At 46.1% G+C, this 19,363-nt stretch overlaps 1 protein-coding gene across 4 annotated transcripts in view; it reads left to right on the top strand.

Annotated features, from left to right (window-relative positions):
* Window positions 1-18,515, top strand: part of SAMD4A (sterile alpha motif domain containing 4A) — a 158,568-nt gene extending 140,053 nt beyond the window's left edge. For 2 of the 4 annotated variants that reach the window (XM_068252381.1, XM_068252380.1), the window contains exons 9-13: window positions 357-475; window positions 8,087-8,324; window positions 13,611-13,737; window positions 15,121-15,204; window positions 17,691-18,515. In XM_068252381.1, the coding sequence (XP_068108482.1) occupies window positions 357-475; window positions 8,087-8,324; window positions 13,611-13,737; window positions 15,121-15,204; window positions 17,691-17,719 (597 nt within the window). In that variant the 3' untranslated portion in view covers window positions 17,720-18,515. The remainder of the gene's footprint in view (window positions 1-356; window positions 476-8,086; window positions 8,325-13,610; window positions 13,738-15,120; window positions 15,205-17,690) is intronic. The other 2 variants (XM_068252383.1, XM_068252382.1) reach the window with 2 other exon arrangements.
* The last annotated feature ends 848 nt before the right edge of the window (window positions 18,516-19,363 follow it).

The following is a 19,363-nucleotide window of genomic DNA, read 5'->3' as shown; positions in this document are numbered from 1 at the left end:
GTCTGTGGTGTGTGTGTGTCTGTGGTGTTGTGCATTTCTGTGTGTGTGTGTGTGTGTGTGTGTGTGTGTGTGTGTGTGTGTGTGTGTGTGTGTGTGTGTGTGTGTGTGTGTGTGTGTGTGTGTGTGTGTGGTGTTGTGCATTTCTGTGTTGTGTCTTTGGTGTGTGTGTCTGTGTTGTGTGTGTGGGTCACAGCTGCAGGTCTTGATGCAGATTAGCACTGACAGGCCTGATGTACACATCCCGGGTTATGTGGCTATATCTGGCTGTGTCTGATCGCTGCCCTCTGGATAAGCTGTTGCATGGCAGCATTGCGGCTCTCCTGTCTCTCCCCCCTAACATGATGTATTATGCGCAGGCCTTCACGGAGACTCAGAAGAAGAGGCTGTTGTCATGGAAACAGCAGGTCCAGAAGCTGTACAGGTCTTTTCCACGGAAAACCCTCCTGGATGTGGCTGGGTACCGGCAGCAGAGAAAGTAGGTTGGCTTCTGATGTCCCCCTGCGCTCGTTACCTTAGTGACTGCATTTCATCAGCTTCCCGGGAAACCCAGCGCTCCTGTCTGCAGGCGAAACCGCGCTTTTTTTCTTCTTTTTTTTTTCCTTTCCTCTTTGCTGCAGATAGTCTGTGAGCTTATAGATTGCCAGCAGTGTGCAGGGCAGAGACTCGCTATAGATTGCCAGCAGTGTGCAAGGCAGAGACTCACCTATAGATTGCCAGCAGTGCGCAGGGCGGAGACTCGCCTATAGACTGCCAGCAGTGTACAGGGCAGATACTCGCCTATAGATTGCCAGCAGGGCGGAGACTCGCCTATAGATTGCCAGCAGTGCGCAGGGCAGAGACCCGCCTATAGACTGCCAGCAGTGCGCAGGGCAGAGACCCACCTATAGACTGCCAGCAGTGTACAGGGCAGAGACTCGCCTATAGATTGCCAGCAGTGCGCAGGGCGGAGACCCGCCTATAGACTGCCAGCAGTGCGCAGGGCAGAGACTCACCTATAGTTTGCCAGCAGTGCGCAGGGCAGAGACTCGCCTATAGATTGCCAGCAGTGAGCAGGGCGGAGACTCGCCTATAGATTGCCAGCAGTGTGCAGGACAGAGACTCACCTATAGACTGCCAGCAGTGTGCAGGGCGGAGACTCGCCTATAGATTGCCAGCAGTGTGCAGGGCGGAGACTCTCCTATAGCTTGCCAGCAGTGTGCAGGGCAGAGACTCCCTTATAGATTGCCAGCAGTGCGCAGGGCAGAGACTCGCCTATAGATTGCCAGCAGTGTGCAGGGCAGAGACTCGCCTATAGATTGCCAGCAGTGTGCAGGACAGAGACTCGAATATAGATTGCCAGCAGTGCGCAGGGCAGAGACTCCCCTATAGATTGCCAGCAGTGTGCAGGGCGGAGACTCTCCTATAGATTGCCAGCAGTGCGCAGGATAGAGACTCATCTATAGATTGCCAGCAGTGCGCAGGGCAGAGGCCCCCCCTATAGATTGCCAGCAGCGTGCAGGACAGAGACTCGCCTATAGATTGCCAGCAGTGCGCAGGGCGGAGACTCGCCTATAGATTGCCAGCAGTGAGCAGGGCAGAGACTCACCTATAGACGGCCAGCAGTGTGCAGGGCAGAAACTCGCCTATAGACTGCCAGCAGGACGCAGGGCAGAGACTCACCTATAAACTGCCAGCAGTGTGCAGGGCAAAGACTCGCCTATAGATTGCCAGCAGTGTGCAGGGCAGAGACTCACCTATAGATTGCCAGCAGTGCGCAGGGCAGAGACTCCCTTATAGATTGCCAGCAGTGTGCAGGGCAGAGACTCTCCTATAGATTGCCAGCAGTGCGCAGGGCAGAGACTCTCCTATAGATTGCCAGCAGTGCACAGGGCGGTGACTCGCCTATAGATTGCCAGCAGTGTGTAGGGCAGAGACTCCCCTATAGATTGCCAGCAGTGCGCAGGTCAGAGACTCTCCTAAAGATTGCCAGCAGTGTGCAGGGCAGAGACTCGCCTATAGATTGCCAGCAGTGAGCAGGGCAGAGACTCACCTATAGACGGCCAGCAGTGTGCAGGGCAGAAACTCGCCTATAGACTGCCAGCAGGACGCAGGGCAGAGACTCACCTATAAACTGCCAGCAGTGTGCAGGGCAAAGACTCGCCTATAGATTGCCAGCAGTGTGCAGGGCAGAGACTCACCTATAGATTGCCAGCAGTGCGCAGGGCAGAGACTCCCTTATAGATTGCCAGCAGTGTGCAGGGCAGAGACTCTCCTATAGATTGCCAGCAGTGCGCAGGGCAGAGACTCTCCTATAGATTGCCAGCAGTGCACAGGGCGGTGACTCGCCTATAGATTGCCAGCAGTGTGTAGGGCAGAGACTCCCCTATAGATTGCCAGCAGTGCGCAGGTCAGAGACTCTCCTAAAGATTGCCAGCAGTGTGCAGGGCAGAGACTCGCCTATAGATTGCCAGCAGTGCGCAGGGCGGAGACTCTCCTATAGATTGCCAGCAGTGCGCAGGGCGGAGACTCTCCTATAGATTGCCAGCAGTGTGCAGGGAGGAGACTCTCCTATAGATTGCCAGCAGTGTGCAGGGCGGAGACTCTCCTATAGCTTGCCAGCAGTGCGCAGGGCGTAGAATTGCATGCAGAGATCGCGATATGAATTGAATGACTTTAACAGATCAGTCAGGGAGTTGGTGGGGGGTTTTCTTGTTTATAATTTCCAGATAAAGCTACGGCTAGATGCAGGATCGCCTGCTGCGCACACATGATGACAATTTAAAGGACTCGTACAGATTTGCCCCCAAATATTCGAACAGTGTCCTTAAAGAGAAAAGTCTAAATAGAGATAAAATAATTCTATGGCTCCTCTTCTAATAAAAAGTTATAATTACCTGCCAGGGACTTTTTATTCTGAATCAGTCCCAAATCCCACTACCAACGCGTTTCGGCTTCTAGTTCCGTACCCCCAAAAAGACCCAGCAGGTATTATAACTGTTTATTAGAAAAGGATCCATAGAATGTTAAATTGAGACCGAGTTTGCCCTGTAAGATGTCTAAAAGTGTCCCTGAGCGCTGGGTGTCTCTTTGTTTTGTTGTTTTGTTTTTTACATTGAAATGTATTTACAAATAATTTTTTGCAGCTTGATTTGTTACACACCTTTACTTTGTCTCAATGAAGCCTCATTCCTCAGAAATGCCCACTTCTGCCTGTAGTGTGGCAGCAAGTCTGCAGACAGGAACTAAGGAATAGGACTTTACAGAGACAAAGTAAAAGTAAATAGTTTAACCTCTCTGGAGGGATCCCGACTTGTCCAGGGAAAAATAGCTGAAACCGCTATGCAAGAGTCAGGCCCGTGCAGAAGTTCTAAGGCAGGGTTCTGATTTTCCGCATGCGTTCTTTTGCATGCAGGTTTCAGAGCACCTGAACATTTGTATAGAAAACGCAAATTTTAAGGGATAACCCAAGTGACATGTGACATGAGATAGACATGGGTATGTATAGTGCCTGGTACACAAATAACTATGCTGTGTTCCTTTTTTTCTTTCTCTGCCTGAAAGAGTTAAATATCAGGTATGTAAGTGGCTGACTCAGTCCTGACAGGAAGTGACTACAGTGTGACCCTCACTGATAAGAAATTCCAACTATAAAACACTTTCCTAGCAAAAAATGGCCTCTGAGAGCAAGAAAGAGATAAAAAGGGGAATTTCTTATCAGTGAGGGTCAGACTGTAGTCCCTTCCTGTGTGAGTCAGGACTGAGTCAGCCACTTACATACCTGATATTTAACTCTTTCAGGCAGAGAAAGAAAAAAAGGTCTTCTGACGGCACCGAAGTTACTGACTGTGCACCGCTATAGCTGTAATTCCTATCAAGGTCTATGGTGGCGCCGGCTGCACCCAAATCTCCTGTGCTGTTATTACAGCGCTCCCTTACTGTGCCCTGGTGTCTCGCTCCAGTAATTGGCCCCGTTCTTTACTCCCTAGGTGGCGCCCTTTGACCCAGACATACTGCGCGCTGTGCATGCGCAGTATGTTCGCTAGGTCGCTTTGTAACTGCGCTTACATCGTGTGGAGTTGCCAGGGAGCGCTGTCACACAAAAGTAAAAAGGGGACCAATTACCGAAGAACGGTGACTCCACGGCACAGGTAGTGTCGTAAGCCTCTGTTTAATTCCCCATTCACACAGTAGGCGTCCTTTTTTTAAAGGATACCCGAGGTGACATGTGACACGATGAGACAGACATGTGTATGTACAGTGCCTAGCACGCTAATAACTAGGCTGTGTTCCTTTTTTTCTTTCACTGCCTGAAAGAGTTAAATATCAGGTATGCAAGTGGCTGACTCAGTCCTGACTCAGACAGGAAGTGACTACAGTGTGACCTTCACTGATAAGAAATTCCAACTATGAAACACTTTCCTAGCAGAAAATGGCTTCTGAGAGCAGGAAAGAGATAAAAAGGGACAATAGTTCATAGATTTTATCTCTAGCACACTTCAATGAATGTGTCATTGAGCAAAAACAGTAAAACAGTTAAAAGTAGATTTAAACCTAAAATAAAACTGTGGAATATCGTAAAAAGTAATTTTTAGGAGAAGGAAGATAGATACAATCATTTATTTCATTAGTTTATTTTCGCCTCAAGTGTCCTTTAAACTTTAAAGTTTAAAGGACATCCGAGGTGAAAATAAGCTGATGAGGAAAATAATTGTATTTAGCCTCCTTCTCCTGAAAATGACTTTTTTTTTAGATATCCCACAGTTTTATTTTATATTTAACCACTTCACCACTGAGGGGTTTTACCCCCTGAGCACCAGAGCAATTTTCACCTTTCAGCGCTCCTTCCATTCATTCGTCTATAACTTTATTATTACTTATCGCAATGAAATGAACTATATCTTGTTTTTTTCGCCACCAATTAGGCTTTCTTTAGGTGGGACATTATGCCAAGAATTATTTTTTTCTAAATGTGTTTTAATGGGAAAATAGGAAAAATGTGGGGAAAAAAATAATTATTTTTCAGTTTTCGGCCATTATAGTTTTTAAATAATGCATGCTACTGTAATTAAAACCCATGAAACGTATTTGCCCTTTTGTCCCGGTTATAAAACCATTTAAATTATGTCCCTATCACAATGTTTGGCGCCAATATTTTATTTGGAAATAAAGGTGCATTTTTTTCAGTTTTGCGTCCATCCCTAATTACAAGCCCATAGTTTATAAAGTAACAGTGTTATACCCTCTTGACATAAATATTTAAAAAGTTCAGTCCCTAAGGTAACTATTTATGTATTTTTTTTAATTGTAAATTTTTTAATTTTTTTTTAATTACAAAAAAAAAAAAATGGGGAGTGTGGGAGGTAATGAGTTAATTGTATGTGTAAAAGTCATTTATTTGTATGTGAAAAATGTGTAGGGTGTAGTTTACTATTTGACCACAAGATGGCCACAGTAACTTTTTGTTTTAATGCGACCTCCAAGCTTCCTTCCGGAAGCTTGGAGGAAGTATAATGAGCATGGACACGTGAGTTTTTTCTCACAATGATCGCGCTGCCCATAGGAGAGCAGCTGATCATTGCGGGGCTTAGATCAACGAACGGGAATGGATTTTCCCGTTCATTGATCTCTGGGCGAGCGGGCGGCGGCGGTTTTACTAGCGGCGGGCGGCGTGTTTACGAGCGGGAGCGCGGGCAGCGTCGGGAACGCGGAAAGTACGTGTTTCTCCGTCCCTGGTTTTTAAAGGATGGAAAAAGGGGCGGAGAAATACGTACGCGCGGGGGTAAAGTGGTTAAATGTCGTTTTTAAGTTTTTACTGTTTCATTGTCTCTGCTCAAAGACATCTTCATTGGAGTGTGCCAGAGCTCAAATCTATGGATTATTGACTGTGTTTATCTCTTTCCTGCTACAGGAAGCCATTTACTGACCGGAAAGTGTTTTATGGTTGTAATTACTTATCAGTGAGGATTATGCTGTAGTCTGACCCAGTCCCAACCTAGACAGAAACTGTCACTTGCATCAGGGCTGTGGAGTCGGTACAAAAATCATCCAACTCCTCAGTTTAAGAAACCTCCGACTCCAGGTACCCAAAATTACTCTGACTCCTCGACTCTGACCCCACAGCCCTGACTTGCATACCTGATTTTTAACTCTTTTAGGCAGAGAAAGAAAAAAAGGAACACTGCCTAGTTATTTGTGTGCTAGGCACTGTACATACCCATGTCTATCTCATAATGTCGCATGTCACTTCAGTTGTCCTTTAAAGAAGAACTTCAGCCTAAACAAACATACTGTCATTAAGTGACATTAGTTATGTTAATTAAAATAGATAGGTAATATAATCTCTTACCCACCCTGTTTTAAAAGAACAGGCAAATGTTTGATTTCATGAGGGCAGCCATCTTTTTGGTTGAAAGGAGGTGACAGGGAGCATGAGACACAGTTCCAACTGTCCTGTTTGCTGATCACCCCTCCCAGTTGCTAGGCAACGTGAATAACAACATAGGAAATCCAAGCATGCTCTGCACAGCATCAGGGAAAAAAAGCCCGGGCTTTTTTTCTTTGATGGGTGGAGCTTGGGTAAAAATGCAGCTAAAAATGATGCTTTGGTAAGAAAAACAAAGTTCTGATGCTGTGAAACTGTTAAAGAAACACCAAGCCTTTTCAGTTCTGCCGAGTAGATTTTTAGTCCGGAGGTTCACTTTAAGTATGGTATATTTAGCGCTAAGTTGTCCTTTAATGCTGAATTCTCTCTCTACAACTTTATAAATGAGGCTTCTGTGATAAGCAGACAGATCAGGAGTCAGATGGTCTCATCCACTTGCTTGTTCCAGCTCAGCCTCTCCAGAAATATTCCGGCCAGAGACGGCAGCAGCCAGGAAGTGATCATTTTTAGAAAGCTAACAACCTCCGCCTCCATATTTATGTCATGACTGCCTTTAAAACCAAGGTGGCCTAGCGGGGGACGCTATTTTTAAACTCCAGCTGACTTCCTGTCTGTCCATCCCAGGGGTGTACAGTGTCCTTTTGTTGCCGGGTTTGCTTGGTAGGTAGGATAGAAGAGTTGGTCCTACGGGAAACCTACTGCATGGGATCCAGGAGTGAGAGGAATAGAGTCCAGCATCTTTATTTCAGCCATTCTCCCCTCTCACTCCCCTGCTCCTCACTGATTGGCTGAAAGCGGCATTGTCACCATACAAATCACATTTCAACCGCAACTGGTCTGAGTGTATTAAGTGATAAAGATGCTAATCCTGCATTCAAAACTTTCAAAACTTTTTCTGCTGTTATGTTTTGGAGTTATCACATACCTTAGGAGCACTGGCCCTTTAATAGCCATTGCCATTCAGTGGCATGCTGGGAGTTCTTTTTATCTATAATACAGTATATTCCTCCTCTTCCCTTTATTTCCCTGCCTAGCTGAAACATGATCCTCTGCTCACTTGTGTTTACAAGCAAGGTTGAGGTAAATCGGCGATTGGAGGAGAGAAAAAAAAAAAAGTTAAGGGCAGAAATGACATCAGTATTTAGCCTCAAACTGTGAACATGGTTCCCACCAGGAACAGAATTCTCGTCATTTACTATATAAAATTCACTGAAATCAAAACGTGGACAGTACCATACATGTGTTATGTAAGTAGATCAAGTATTTATCTACTTATATATGTGTTTTTTCCCTGGCATAGTATGGCGAATCCTCCTGCTTGAAGGAGCAAGTGTTTCAACCCTGCTACACACGTACAATTTTGATTGACCAATTTAACCAGCTCTGTGCAGCATGAGAGCCAACAGATTTTTGAATGATGTAAAAAAAATTGTGTAGGTGAGCTCTTCTACTACATGGAGGTGGTAAGATTGGCCAGTCATTGGTCAATCAAAATTGGATGTGTGTGCCATGCTTCAGACTGACTGGGAGTGAGCAGACAGCTGTGGGTCGCTGAGGAAGACCTGATGATCTATAAACATTTATTTTAACTAATGTGCTATTTAATGTGTATTGGAATTCCATGCCTTAGGTTGGACTGAATGGTTACTTCATTTTAGACCCCAATGTGTATTACGTGTGTGTGAGTGACAGGTGCTCTTTTAATGTGAACTTTTTGAGCCCCAGGGGTAACAGGACTAGTGTTGATGTGTTTCTCGGCAGCCGCGGCTTCGGCCAGTCCAACTCCCTGCCTACAGCTGGATCTGTAGGCACCGGAATCACCCGCAGGAACCCGCGCCAGTTCCAGATCCCGTCTCGCAACCTCCCGAGTTCCCGCCTCGGATTGCTGGGGCCCAGCAGCCTCATTGGTGCCACGCAGAGGACCGCCTCCAGTAACCCCGCCTTGCTGAAGCAAGGAAGACAGGTGGGTGTGAGAAATGTCTGGGCATTACCTGAAGTGACAGGAATACGGAGGCTGCCATTTTCATTTCCTTAACCACTTTATTTACTATTTATTTATTTATTGTATTTATAAAGCGCCAACATATTACTACAGTATATCTACATCCTCTGTGACTTCATCTAAGCCACAAGGACGTAGATATACGCCTTGTAGATGAAGCGCGATTGGGCATTGCTCTTGTGCACACCTTCAGTACTATCTGATGCAGCACTAATTGGTGAAAGGGTATATATGTTCCCTGAGCCAATAATCTTGATTTTTACCATTTATCTTTTATTTTTTCAATTCATAGTAAAAAATACACATTCTAGCATTATTTCATAATCAAATATCCTCACCATAACAGGAACATAATCTAAGTTTTGTGGTAAGCGGTAGAAATAGCCAAACAAAAATTTGTGGTTTTTTTTATCTACAGTAGCACTTTTTATTTTTAAACTGTAATTAGTAAAACTGAGAAATGTTTTTTTTTTTTTTCCCCTCTTTTTCCCATTAAAATGCATAGAAAGCAAAATTGTTTGAGGGGGAAAAAATGGCATACAATGAAAGTCTAGTTTGTCGTGAAAAAACTATATATATTTAATTTAGGCGTCGTAAGTAGGGATAAAGTTATTGCTGATTAAATAGGGACATGGGTAACTGTCAAAACTGCTCTGATCCATAAGGGGGAAACAGTCTGGATCCGAAGTGCTTAAAAAACATGCCGGTTGCCTGACTGTCATGCTGGGCTTTACTTGTTTGAGTTACAGCCCTGTAACAAGCATGCAGCCAGCGGAGTCACACTAGAGTCACAGCATCTGACTTGCATGCTCATTCTGGGGGAGTGGCTTGTAGTATTGAAGGCGGAGCATCTGCACACAAGCCAGGCAACTGGCATTGTTTATAAGGGAATGAAGATGCAGCCTCTGTATCACTCTCACTTCAGATTTATATTAATATACAGATGTATTGTCAGTTGATGGATTTTATTCCTTTGGTTCGGAATGCTGCTTTAAAGCGGACCTGAACTCAGAACTTCCTCTCTGCTCTATAAGATGCGCAACAACATAATAACCTTTAAAGAAAAACATTTCTTTGTTACTGCTGATACAAATCCTGCAATAAATCTGCAGTGTGTCTACTTCCTGCTTTCATGGAAGCAGACAAAGGGTTAACATCCTGTGCTTTCAAATGAACTTGTCTGCCGTGGCAGTCTGCTGACAGTGGAGAGATCAAATTACAACTTGTGATTAGACACAGATGAGGGGGGAATTAGACTAAACTCTGTAAATACATACAGGGTGCATTTCTCTGTTTTTCTTCTGTCCTGTGCAAGGGTTCTGGTCCACTTTAACAGTCTGCCGTGGCTGGATAGTGTAGTAGTTAAGGGCTCTGCCTCTGACACAGGAGACCTGGGTTCAAATCTCGGCTCTGCCTGTTCAGTAAGCCAGCACCTATTCAATAGGAGACCTTGGGCAAGACTCCCGAACACTGCTACTGCCTATAGAGCGCACCCTAGTGGCTGCAGCTCTGGCCTAACACTGCTACTGCCTATAGAGCGCCCCCTAGTGGCTGCAGCTCTGGCCTAACACTTCTACTGCCTATAGAGTGCCCCCTAGTGGCTGCAGCTCTGGCCTAACACTGCTACTGCCTATAGAGCGCTCCCTAGTGGCTGCAGCTCTGGCCTAACACTGCCACTGCCTATAGAGCTCCCCTAGTGGCTGCAGCTCTGGCCTAACACTGCTACTGCCTATAGAGCGCCCCCTAGTGGCTGCAGCTCTGGCCTAACACTGCTACTGCCTATAGAGCGTCTCTTAGTGGCTGCAGCTCTGGCCTAACACTGCTACTGCCTATAGAGCGCCCCCTAGTGGCTGCAGCTCTGGCCTAACACTGCTACTGCCTATAGAACGCCCCCTAGTGGCTGCAGCTCCGGCCTAACACTGCTACTGCCTATAGAGCACGTCCTAGTGGCTGCAGCTCTGGCCTAACACTGCTACTGCCTATAGAGTGCCCTCTAGTGGCTGCAGCTCTGGTGCTTTGGGTTAGCCAGGAATAAAGGGCAATATAAATGTCCTGTGTCTTGTCCGTGTCCTGAGGGAATTGATACTGAATGGTAAATCATCTGATATCACACCAGAAGTACGCACAGGTCCTCTTGTCTACACGGTTACCTCACTGTGTGCTGCTTTCCCCGCCCCCAAAGTCTGGATCCTTTTAAAGACCTTAAAAAACAAAGTTGCTGAGAGTCAGGCGGCAGGCATTTCCTGTGTTCCCCGCTCAGCGGAGAGGTACTGGAGGGGATGTTAGCCAAGCAGAGAGGACCAGTTCAGGTGCTGCGCAGGGGGATAAGATGGCCACTCCCAGTCGCCTTTTACTGCACTTTTCTTTTACTTAAAGGGGCACTATGGCAAAAAAATGTAAAATATGTGCAAACAGACAAATAAGAAGTACATTTTTTCCAGAGTAAAATGAGCCATAAATTACTTTTTCTCCTATGCTGCTGTCACTTACAGTAAGTAGTAGAAATCTGACAGAAGCGACAGGTTTTGGACTAGTCCATCTCCATGGGGGATTCTCAGGGATTTATTTATTTCAAAAGCACTTAGTGAATGACAGCTGCTCTGACCAACTGCCAAAAAATGGTGTAGGGAGCAGGGAAGTTGGCCAGCATCATTGTTTAAATCCTTTTGAGGGAATATCTTTATAAAGAATAAAAGCCTTGCTGAGAATCCCCTATGAAGAGATGGACTATTCCAAAACCTGTTACTTCTGTCAGATTTCTACTACCTACTGTAAGTGACAGCAACATACGAGAAAAGTCATTTATGGCTCATTTTACTCTGGAAAAAATGTACTTCTTATTTGTGTGTTAGCACATATTTTAAATTTTACAATTTTTCGCTATAGTGCCCATTTTATTTGTTTACTGCACAGTATTTTCTTTTTAATGTTTACTTTTCTGTACTGCGTCACAACGATTGGTTACTAGAGTTTACTGAGCCAATCAAATGCCCGCTTAGATTGGCCCATTTCCACACTTCATACAATTTGCATTCAGTTTGCATGTGAACCAGAAAAATCCCATTGACCCTCTCCTGTGGTTGTGGTTGCTGGATCTGCGCTGAAATGAGGCCAGTTAAGCAGCGTTAGGCTGGGCACCTACTAGAAATTACTAATGGCAATCGCTCTGTGTTTTTGCTAGCAAATTTTAAAGGACAACTGAAGTGAGAAGAATAAGGAGGCTGACATTTTTATTTCCTTTTAAGCAATACCAGTTGCCTGGCAGCCTTGCTGATCTAATGTGGCTGCAGCAGTGTCTGAATCACACCAGAAACGAGCATGCCGCTAATCTCGTCAGATCTGACAATAATGTCAGACACCTGATCTGCTGCATGCTTGTTCAGGGGCTATGGCTAAATGTATTAGAGGCAGAGGATCAGCAGGGCAGCCAGGCAACTGGTATTGCTTAAAAGGAAATAAATATGGCTGCCTCCCTATCCCTTTTGCTTCAGTTGTCCTTTAAAGTGATTTCAGACACATTCCCAAAGTGTTTTTTTTTTTGTAGCAATTTCAACATTTTCAAACATTTTTGATGGTGGTTCGGGTAGTAAAATCAATGTAAAAAAAAATGCTTTTGTACACTGAATGCAAAGCACTGTACTTAAAGAGAACCCGAAGCGGGGTTCTCACAATGCTAGCTGCATACAGAGGCTGGGTCTGCCTATACACAGCCGCGCTGCCAACACACAGCTTGTCAGAGCGGGCTGTGTTTATCTCTTTACTGTTACTCTCGCCGCTCCCCCCGCCTCCTGCAGAGCTCCGGTCCCGCCCACGTCCCTTCCCTCGCCGCTGATTGGAGGGAATGATTGGAGGGAAGGGACGCGGGCGGGGACCGGAGCTCTGCAGGAGACGGGGGGAGTGGCGAGAGTGACCGTAAAGAGATAAACACAGCCCGCACAGCACAGCTGTGTTTTAGGGGGGATTACAGAGCGCAGGGGGGATTTAGGGGGGACTAAAATAGCAACAGAGGCTGGGCTCTATAGGTAGACTAAGCCTCTGTATGGGGATTACATTGTGAGAACCCCGCCTCGGGTTCTCTTTAACATTGAATGAAAATGGCAATTGAAAAAATACTACATGTTGAGCGATTGCGACGCAGGATTGGGTGTCCTCTTCCTCCACCGAGTGGTGCTGTAATGCTGACATCCTTCTTTAGGTCCCGATCACATGATCTGTCATGATCAGGACCCAGAGGAGGATGTTGGTGTTACAGCGCCACTCGGTGGAGGAGGAGGGGAGCTGGATCAGGTATATATGGAGAGCTTTCTGCTCCGCTCTGCATTAGGCCGGAGAAGGCATGAGAGAAAAAAAGGCAGGGAAAAGGTTAGCCCCATTCACACTGGGGCAATTTGTGAGCTCTTTCCGCCGATCACTAGTATATGGCAGTGATCTCACTGCTGTGATTTTATTTATTTATTTATTCAAGTATTTATATAGCGCCGACATATTACGCAGCGCTGTACAGAGTTTCTTGTCTTGTCACTAACTGTCCCTCAGAGGAGCTCACACTCTAATCCCTACCATAGTCATATGTCTATGTATGTATCGTTTAGTGCGCGTATCATAGTCTAGGGCCAATTTAGGGGGAATTAGGGGGGGCAATTAACTTATCTGTATGTTTTTGGGATGTGGGAGGAAACCGGAGTGCCCGGAGAAAATCCACACCGACACAGGGAGAACATACAAACTCCTTGCAGATGTTGACCTGGCTGGGATTCGAACCGGAAACCCAACGCTGCAAGGCGAGAGCACTAACTACTATGCCACCGTGTTGCCAGCAATTCGCTGTAAATGCAAACGTGGTGCATCCAGTGTCTTTTTTTGCGATTTTAGAGCGATTGCCATTGAAATTTTGGAAGAACGCAAATTGCAATCACTGAAAAATCGCAAAAGTTTCCAATAAAAAAAAAAGAATGCATCAATCGCAAAAAAATCCCCATTGCAAAATGCTGGCGATTTTGCTAGCGTTTTGTGATCATCAGTGTGAATGGGCCCTTAAAGAAATGAGTAAAGTGGTTAATAAAAATGTATACATTGATTGGAGAATGTATTGTGGATCATTGTTTATCTCAAGTCCTAGACATGCTGCAGCATGCCACCACTGGGGGGCGAGACTCTTTCCTTGCGCACTGTATTTGGCCTACGTACCTTGTGATGGTTGCGCACGTACAAATTTCCCGCATTAAGCACTGTGTCTCTTCCTACTAGAATCTCTGGTTTGCCAACCCTGGAGGGAGTAACAGCATGCCAAGCCGCACTCACAGCTCCGTGCAGAGGACCCGCTCGCTGCCCGTCCACACCTCCCCGCAGACCATGCTTATGTTCCAGCAGCCAGGTAAGAAACTCCACCAATTGCCTGCGAGCTTTGGACTTACCCAGACCCCCTCCTGCTACCCTAGCATACTCCTCCTTAGATGGAGATATGAGGCTGCGGCCGGGACCCTATGGTTTACATACAGTCATTTTTTTTTGTCCTCATTCCCTGGTGAAGGTCTCTGCCGGGGATATCTTGCATTCTGCAGGGTGGCACACATGGCTTGTACCCGTGAGCTGCTATCAGCAAACATATGCAATGCAGCGCTATACTCCCAGCCACTCGCCTTACACCCTGTACACAACGGGAGATTTCGCTCACCCAACAGGGTCTGTACACAATCCCTTGGGTGACCGTGCCAGTCGAGAGATAAGCATGGAAATAGGTTAACTGGTTTACACAGGTGTGTAATCTCCTGAGGGTTTCTTACATCCTCCTTGAGACCATCGCTTCTTGCCCCCCGACTCTCCGGAAGTTTGCAGGTGCGCTTCCGTCCGTGAACAAGCAGGCGCAGGACAGCTCGCTGCACGATAGCCAAACCCCATGCTACTGCGCAGACACCAGCTGCTTGTGCCTGTGCAGGGGGGCCACTCTCGTTGACAAGCCCTGTTAAAAGGAAATTTAAACTGAGAGGGATATGGATGTTTCCTTTTAACCAATACCAGTTGCCTGGCAGTCCTGCTAATCTCTCTGGCTGCAGTAGTGACTAAATCACACACCTGAAACAAGCATGCAGCTAATCCCGTCTGACTTCAGTCAGAGCACCTGATCTGCATGCTTGTTCAGGGGCTGTGGCTAAAAGTATTAGAGACACAGGATCAGCAAGACAGTCAGGCAACTGGTATTATTTTAAAAGAAAAGATCCATATCCTCAGTTTAGGTTCCCTTTAAGAAGCTTCAGGAGGTCCCAACACTGGAATGGTGAGGTGGAGGGAACAGGGGAAGCCACTGCTTAGGTAAGTATCTATTTGTGCCACTTTGTTTCCCTTCAGGTACACTTTAGTAACGAGAGGGATACGGAGGCTGCCATATTTATTTCCTTTTAAACAATACCAGTTACCTGGCAGCCCTGCTGATCTATTTGGCAGCAGTAGGGTCTGAATCACACCAGAAACAAGCATGCAGCTAATCTTGTCAGATCTGACAATAATGTCACAAACACCTGATCTGCTGCATGCTTGTTCAGGGGCTACAGCTAAAAGCATGAGGCAGAGAATCATCATAGCCAGGCAACTAGTATTGTTTAAAAGGAAATAATAATGTCAGCCTCCGTATACCTCTTGTTACAGTTCTCCTTTAAACTCTCTGCATGGTATTCAGTGTAGCCGACAAATTCAGAGGTTTATTAGGGAATTCTTAGAGTTGAACTTTGTCTATAACTTTTCCTCCTTCTCCATATTTCAGATTTTCAGGTAGCGGCGACGGAGCCGGATATCAATAACCGCCTGGAATCGCTGTGCCTCAGTATGACGGAGCATGCTTTGGGTGGTAAGCATTGCAAATATAGCTCGGCTAAAAATACCCCGGCGGCCAGAGGAATGTCTGCTCCGCGTAACGCATGGACAAGATGTCTGTGTTCCGCCTGCTCTCTGTAAATCCAGCCAAAAATAAATAACTCACCGCATGGAATCCCGGGAGCAGAGTAACAAAACTGGAGGCAAGAGGACCTGTCTAGAGAAGTGCTGCGTGAGCCTGGCTGTTCCCATACCCCGCTGCAGTGCTTCTAATGAGGTTCCATCAACCCACTCACGCCTTATGTATAGAGGGGTACACGAAACCTAGTACTATTTCCCATCTAGGGGGGATTTAAAACTCGACTCCAGCTCAATGCTGGGCATACACTATACGGTTCTGCGGCTCGATTAGCCACCGGATCGACTCCCGCCGCGACCCCACGTGTGCCTGGATCGATTCCCGCTCGTCCCCGCGGGCGCTTCCTTATCTTGCGCTTGTTTAATTCCATTGTCCAGACCTCGGGTATCGAGCACGGAATCGATCCGGCGGGCAATCGGACATGTCGGAACTTATCAATCGAGCCATCAGCGGCTCGATTGATAAGAAAAAACTTATACTGTATGCCCAGCATAACTCTGTGTACAATTTGTGCCCTTTTGACCTTCCAGCTAAGCCAGGGGTGTCAAACTCAAATACACAGCGGGACAAAATTGAAAACTGGTACCAAGTTGTGGACCAACCATAACCTGCCTCTTCCGTCCCCTCTACAGTTCCCTGGTGTCTACTGGCCCCTCCCTTATACAGTTCCCAGGAGTCCAGTGGTCTCTCTCCCCTATACAGTTCTCTGCTGTCTAGTGGTACCCCCCATACAGTTCCCTGGTGTCTACTGGCCCCCCTCCCTCCCCTATACAGTTCCCTGGTGTCTACTGGCCCCTCCCTTATACAGTTCCCAGGAGTCCAGTGGGCTCTCTCCCCTATACAGTTCTCTGCTGTCTAGTGGTACCCCCCATACAGTTCCCTGGTGTCTACTGGCCCCCCTCCCTCCCCTATACAGTTCCCTGGTGTCTACTGGCCCCTCCCCTATACAGTTCCCAGGAGTCCAGTGGTCTCTCTCCCCTATACAGTTCTCTGCTGTCTAGTACTACCCCCCATACAGTTCCCTGTTGTCTACTGGCTCTTCTCCCTCTCCTATACAGTGCCCTGTTGTCTAGTGCCCCCCTCCCTCCCCTATACAGTTACCTGGTGTCTAGAGGCCCACTTCCCTCTCCTATACAGTTCCCTGTTGTCTAGTGGCCTCCTCCCTCATCTATACAGTTTCCTGTTGTCTAGTGACCCCCTCCCTCCCCTAAACAGTTCCCTGGTGTCTAGTGGCTCCCACCCTCCCCTGTACAGTTCTCTGGTACCTAATGGCCTGCTATCTCTCCTATACAGTTCCCTGGAGTCTAGTGCACCCCACCCCATTATACAGTTCCCTGGAGTTTAGTGCAAACCTCCCCCCCCCAGCCCCCCATAGAGTCCCCTGGTGTCTAGTGGTCCCTCTCTAACTTACACAGTTCCCTGGTATCTAGTGTGTCCCACTAACCTCCCTTATACAGTTCCTTGGTCTCTAGTGGCTCCACTATCTCCCCTATAAAATTTCTTGATTTCTAGTGGCCCCCCCTTTCTCCTCTATATAGAGTATATAGGCTCTAATGGCGTCCATCTGTCCTCTACAGCAGGTGCTCTCTTCCCATCCAACGAGTTCTGCCGACTGAGGTCAAAAGCAGGTCACTTATCTCAAACAATGATAACTCTGCTAATGTGTTAAAGGACACCCGAGGTTAAAATAATCAAATGAAATAAACGATTGTATCCATCTTCTTTCTCTTAAAAATGACTTAAGATATTCTACAGTTTTATTTTAGGTTTAAATCTACTTTTTAAGTTTTAACTGTTTTATTGTTTTTTCTCAATGACACATTCATTGAAGTATGCCAGAGCTAAAATCTATGAACTATTGACCCTTTGTATCTCTTTCCTGCTCTTAGAAGCCATTTTCTGCTAGGAAAGTGTTTTATAATTGGAATTTCTTATCAGTGAGGGTCACACTGTAGCCACTTCCTGTCTGAGTCAGGACTGAGTCAGCCACTTACATACCTGATATTTAACTCTTTCAGACAGAAAAAGAAAAAAAGGAACACAGTCTAGTTATTTGTGTGCTAGGCACTGTACACGCCCATGTCTATCTCATGTCACATGTCACCTCGGGTATCCTTTAAGGACCAGAGCCCTTTTATTTTCTTTTTGCACTTCCTGATCACTGTGATTGCTTCACAGTGATCAGGGTGTCTTGAGATATTGCGCCTTGTGCACAGAGTCGGGCAGCGTTAAAACTATGCGCACCAGGCTTGGGCAGCCTCGAACGCAGTGTAGTTTTAACTACGACCGGTCTCGATCATGGATGTGTAGGGGGTTGGTGTTTATGTTCGGAGTTGCACCTGACTAAGAAAACGTACTCTTCCTTCTCCCTCCTCTGACAGATGGCGTAGACAAGACTTCCACCATCTAGAAGCAGAAGAGCGATATGTGGCAGCGCTGGACGTAGCACACAGAGCTGCTGGTCCGGTGTCTGGAATCGATGACTCTTCTCCCCTCCCCCAGATGTGCTAAACACGGTTTTGCCTTTTTTGGTTTTTGGTTTTTTATTTGGTTATCGTACCAAGAAGAGAAGATTGATGGAGAAAACTAAAGCTGTGCTTGCAAAAAAATTCTATTGTTATTTTTGTGGAGCGAAAAGTGAAACTTTTGTTTTTGTTTTTTTCTAAAATTGTTTCCTCAATGAAAAGCTTTATGTTTGGAGTGGGAAACGTACGACTGGAAAAAGGACAGCCAGTGGACACTTTACATGTCTGGCCCGTTTATCGGGGACGGGGCATGTGACCAAACGATGCCATGAGGGAGGTTCGATGGGTTGTCCAGGAATTCAAAAAATCTAAAAGTTACTCCGTAAAGAGAAGAGTTGAGTGATTTAGAGATGTCAGCGACTTAACGTCCATGGGAGACTTGGGGGCTCTTTGGCGTCTGTGTCCTCATCTGAAATCGCCACCCCCCCAAAGCCTCCCTGCCCCCGTCCTTCCGGGATAGGCTGACTGTTACGGAATGTGCCGCCTCAAACAAAAATACTCATAAAACTGAGCCAGTATATATGGCGGGATGTTCCCCAACCAACCGGTCCACCACGGCTGATATCAGAGACCGACTTAGACCACCCCTAGTCCTCATTTCTCCCATGGAAATTAAATGTGCTGAACGATCCTTTATGTGACAATGGAGAACTCCTTATTTTTTGTTTTGGCGTTGTTATAAATGACATTAAGGGTGTTTTCTGCCATTTGAATTCTGTTTTCTCAAATATCACTTATGTTTACATAAAAAGAAAACAACTATTAAGGGTACATAATTAACTTCAGGTAAGCCTTCTGTATCTTAAATGTCGTAGTTGTTTTACATTTTATAGTTTTTTGCTGAATTAGCAGCCGGTTTGCATCGTGTACAAACAACCAGTTTTTATTCTCATCTTCCCCTTCCCCCTCGTAGAGTAGGACAATATCGTATTTCTTCCTTAGTTTAATCTTGCCAATCTTCTTTGTTTCGAATGGCATTGTGGATTTTGGCTCAGTGTTGTGTTGGCTGTTTGAGTCTCTCTCCAAGTGGATTATAGGTCAAGTTCTTTAGGTGTTTATTTGGAAAGTCAGCGAACGTCAAAAGAAAGTGATGAATAAAGGGAATCTGTTAGTGTGTGCGGTAAAGGCAAAAAGCCAGGTCCAAACTACATTTTAGGCACTGGACAAAAAAATTTGAATGAAACGAGTCGCAGATTTACAAGTTTGTGGCACCTACAGCAATTTCTGTCTGCTAAATTCAGCTGCCGTGAATTCGGAAAAAAATTTTAGGCGCTATATAATCATCTGGCAGAAGAATTGCTTTATGTTTCTGCAGTGACTTCCATAGCTCGCTCCAGTCTGCCTAAACACTCTTCAGAATCGGAGACTACTCTTGCTGAAGGGCAGTTTAGCATCCTTATGCCTGGTCTTGGTCACGCCCCCTGTAGATTTGGTAGTGGTGCTACTCCAGACAGTCTCTCCCAGACTGGCTGGAAAACCTCGTTCTCATGGGGTTAAGACATCGTGGAAGGCCACTTTAATGGAGATTT

The sequence above is a fragment of the Hyperolius riggenbachi genome, chromosome 9 (genome assembly GCF_040937935.1).
Source record: "Hyperolius riggenbachi isolate aHypRig1 chromosome 9, aHypRig1.pri, whole genome shotgun sequence".
In the NCBI taxonomy this organism is placed as follows: domain Eukaryota; kingdom Metazoa; phylum Chordata; class Amphibia; order Anura; family Hyperoliidae; genus Hyperolius; species Hyperolius riggenbachi.
The sequence above is the reverse complement of the archived record's forward strand: the minus strand, read 5'-3'. Positions and strand labels throughout refer to the sequence as shown.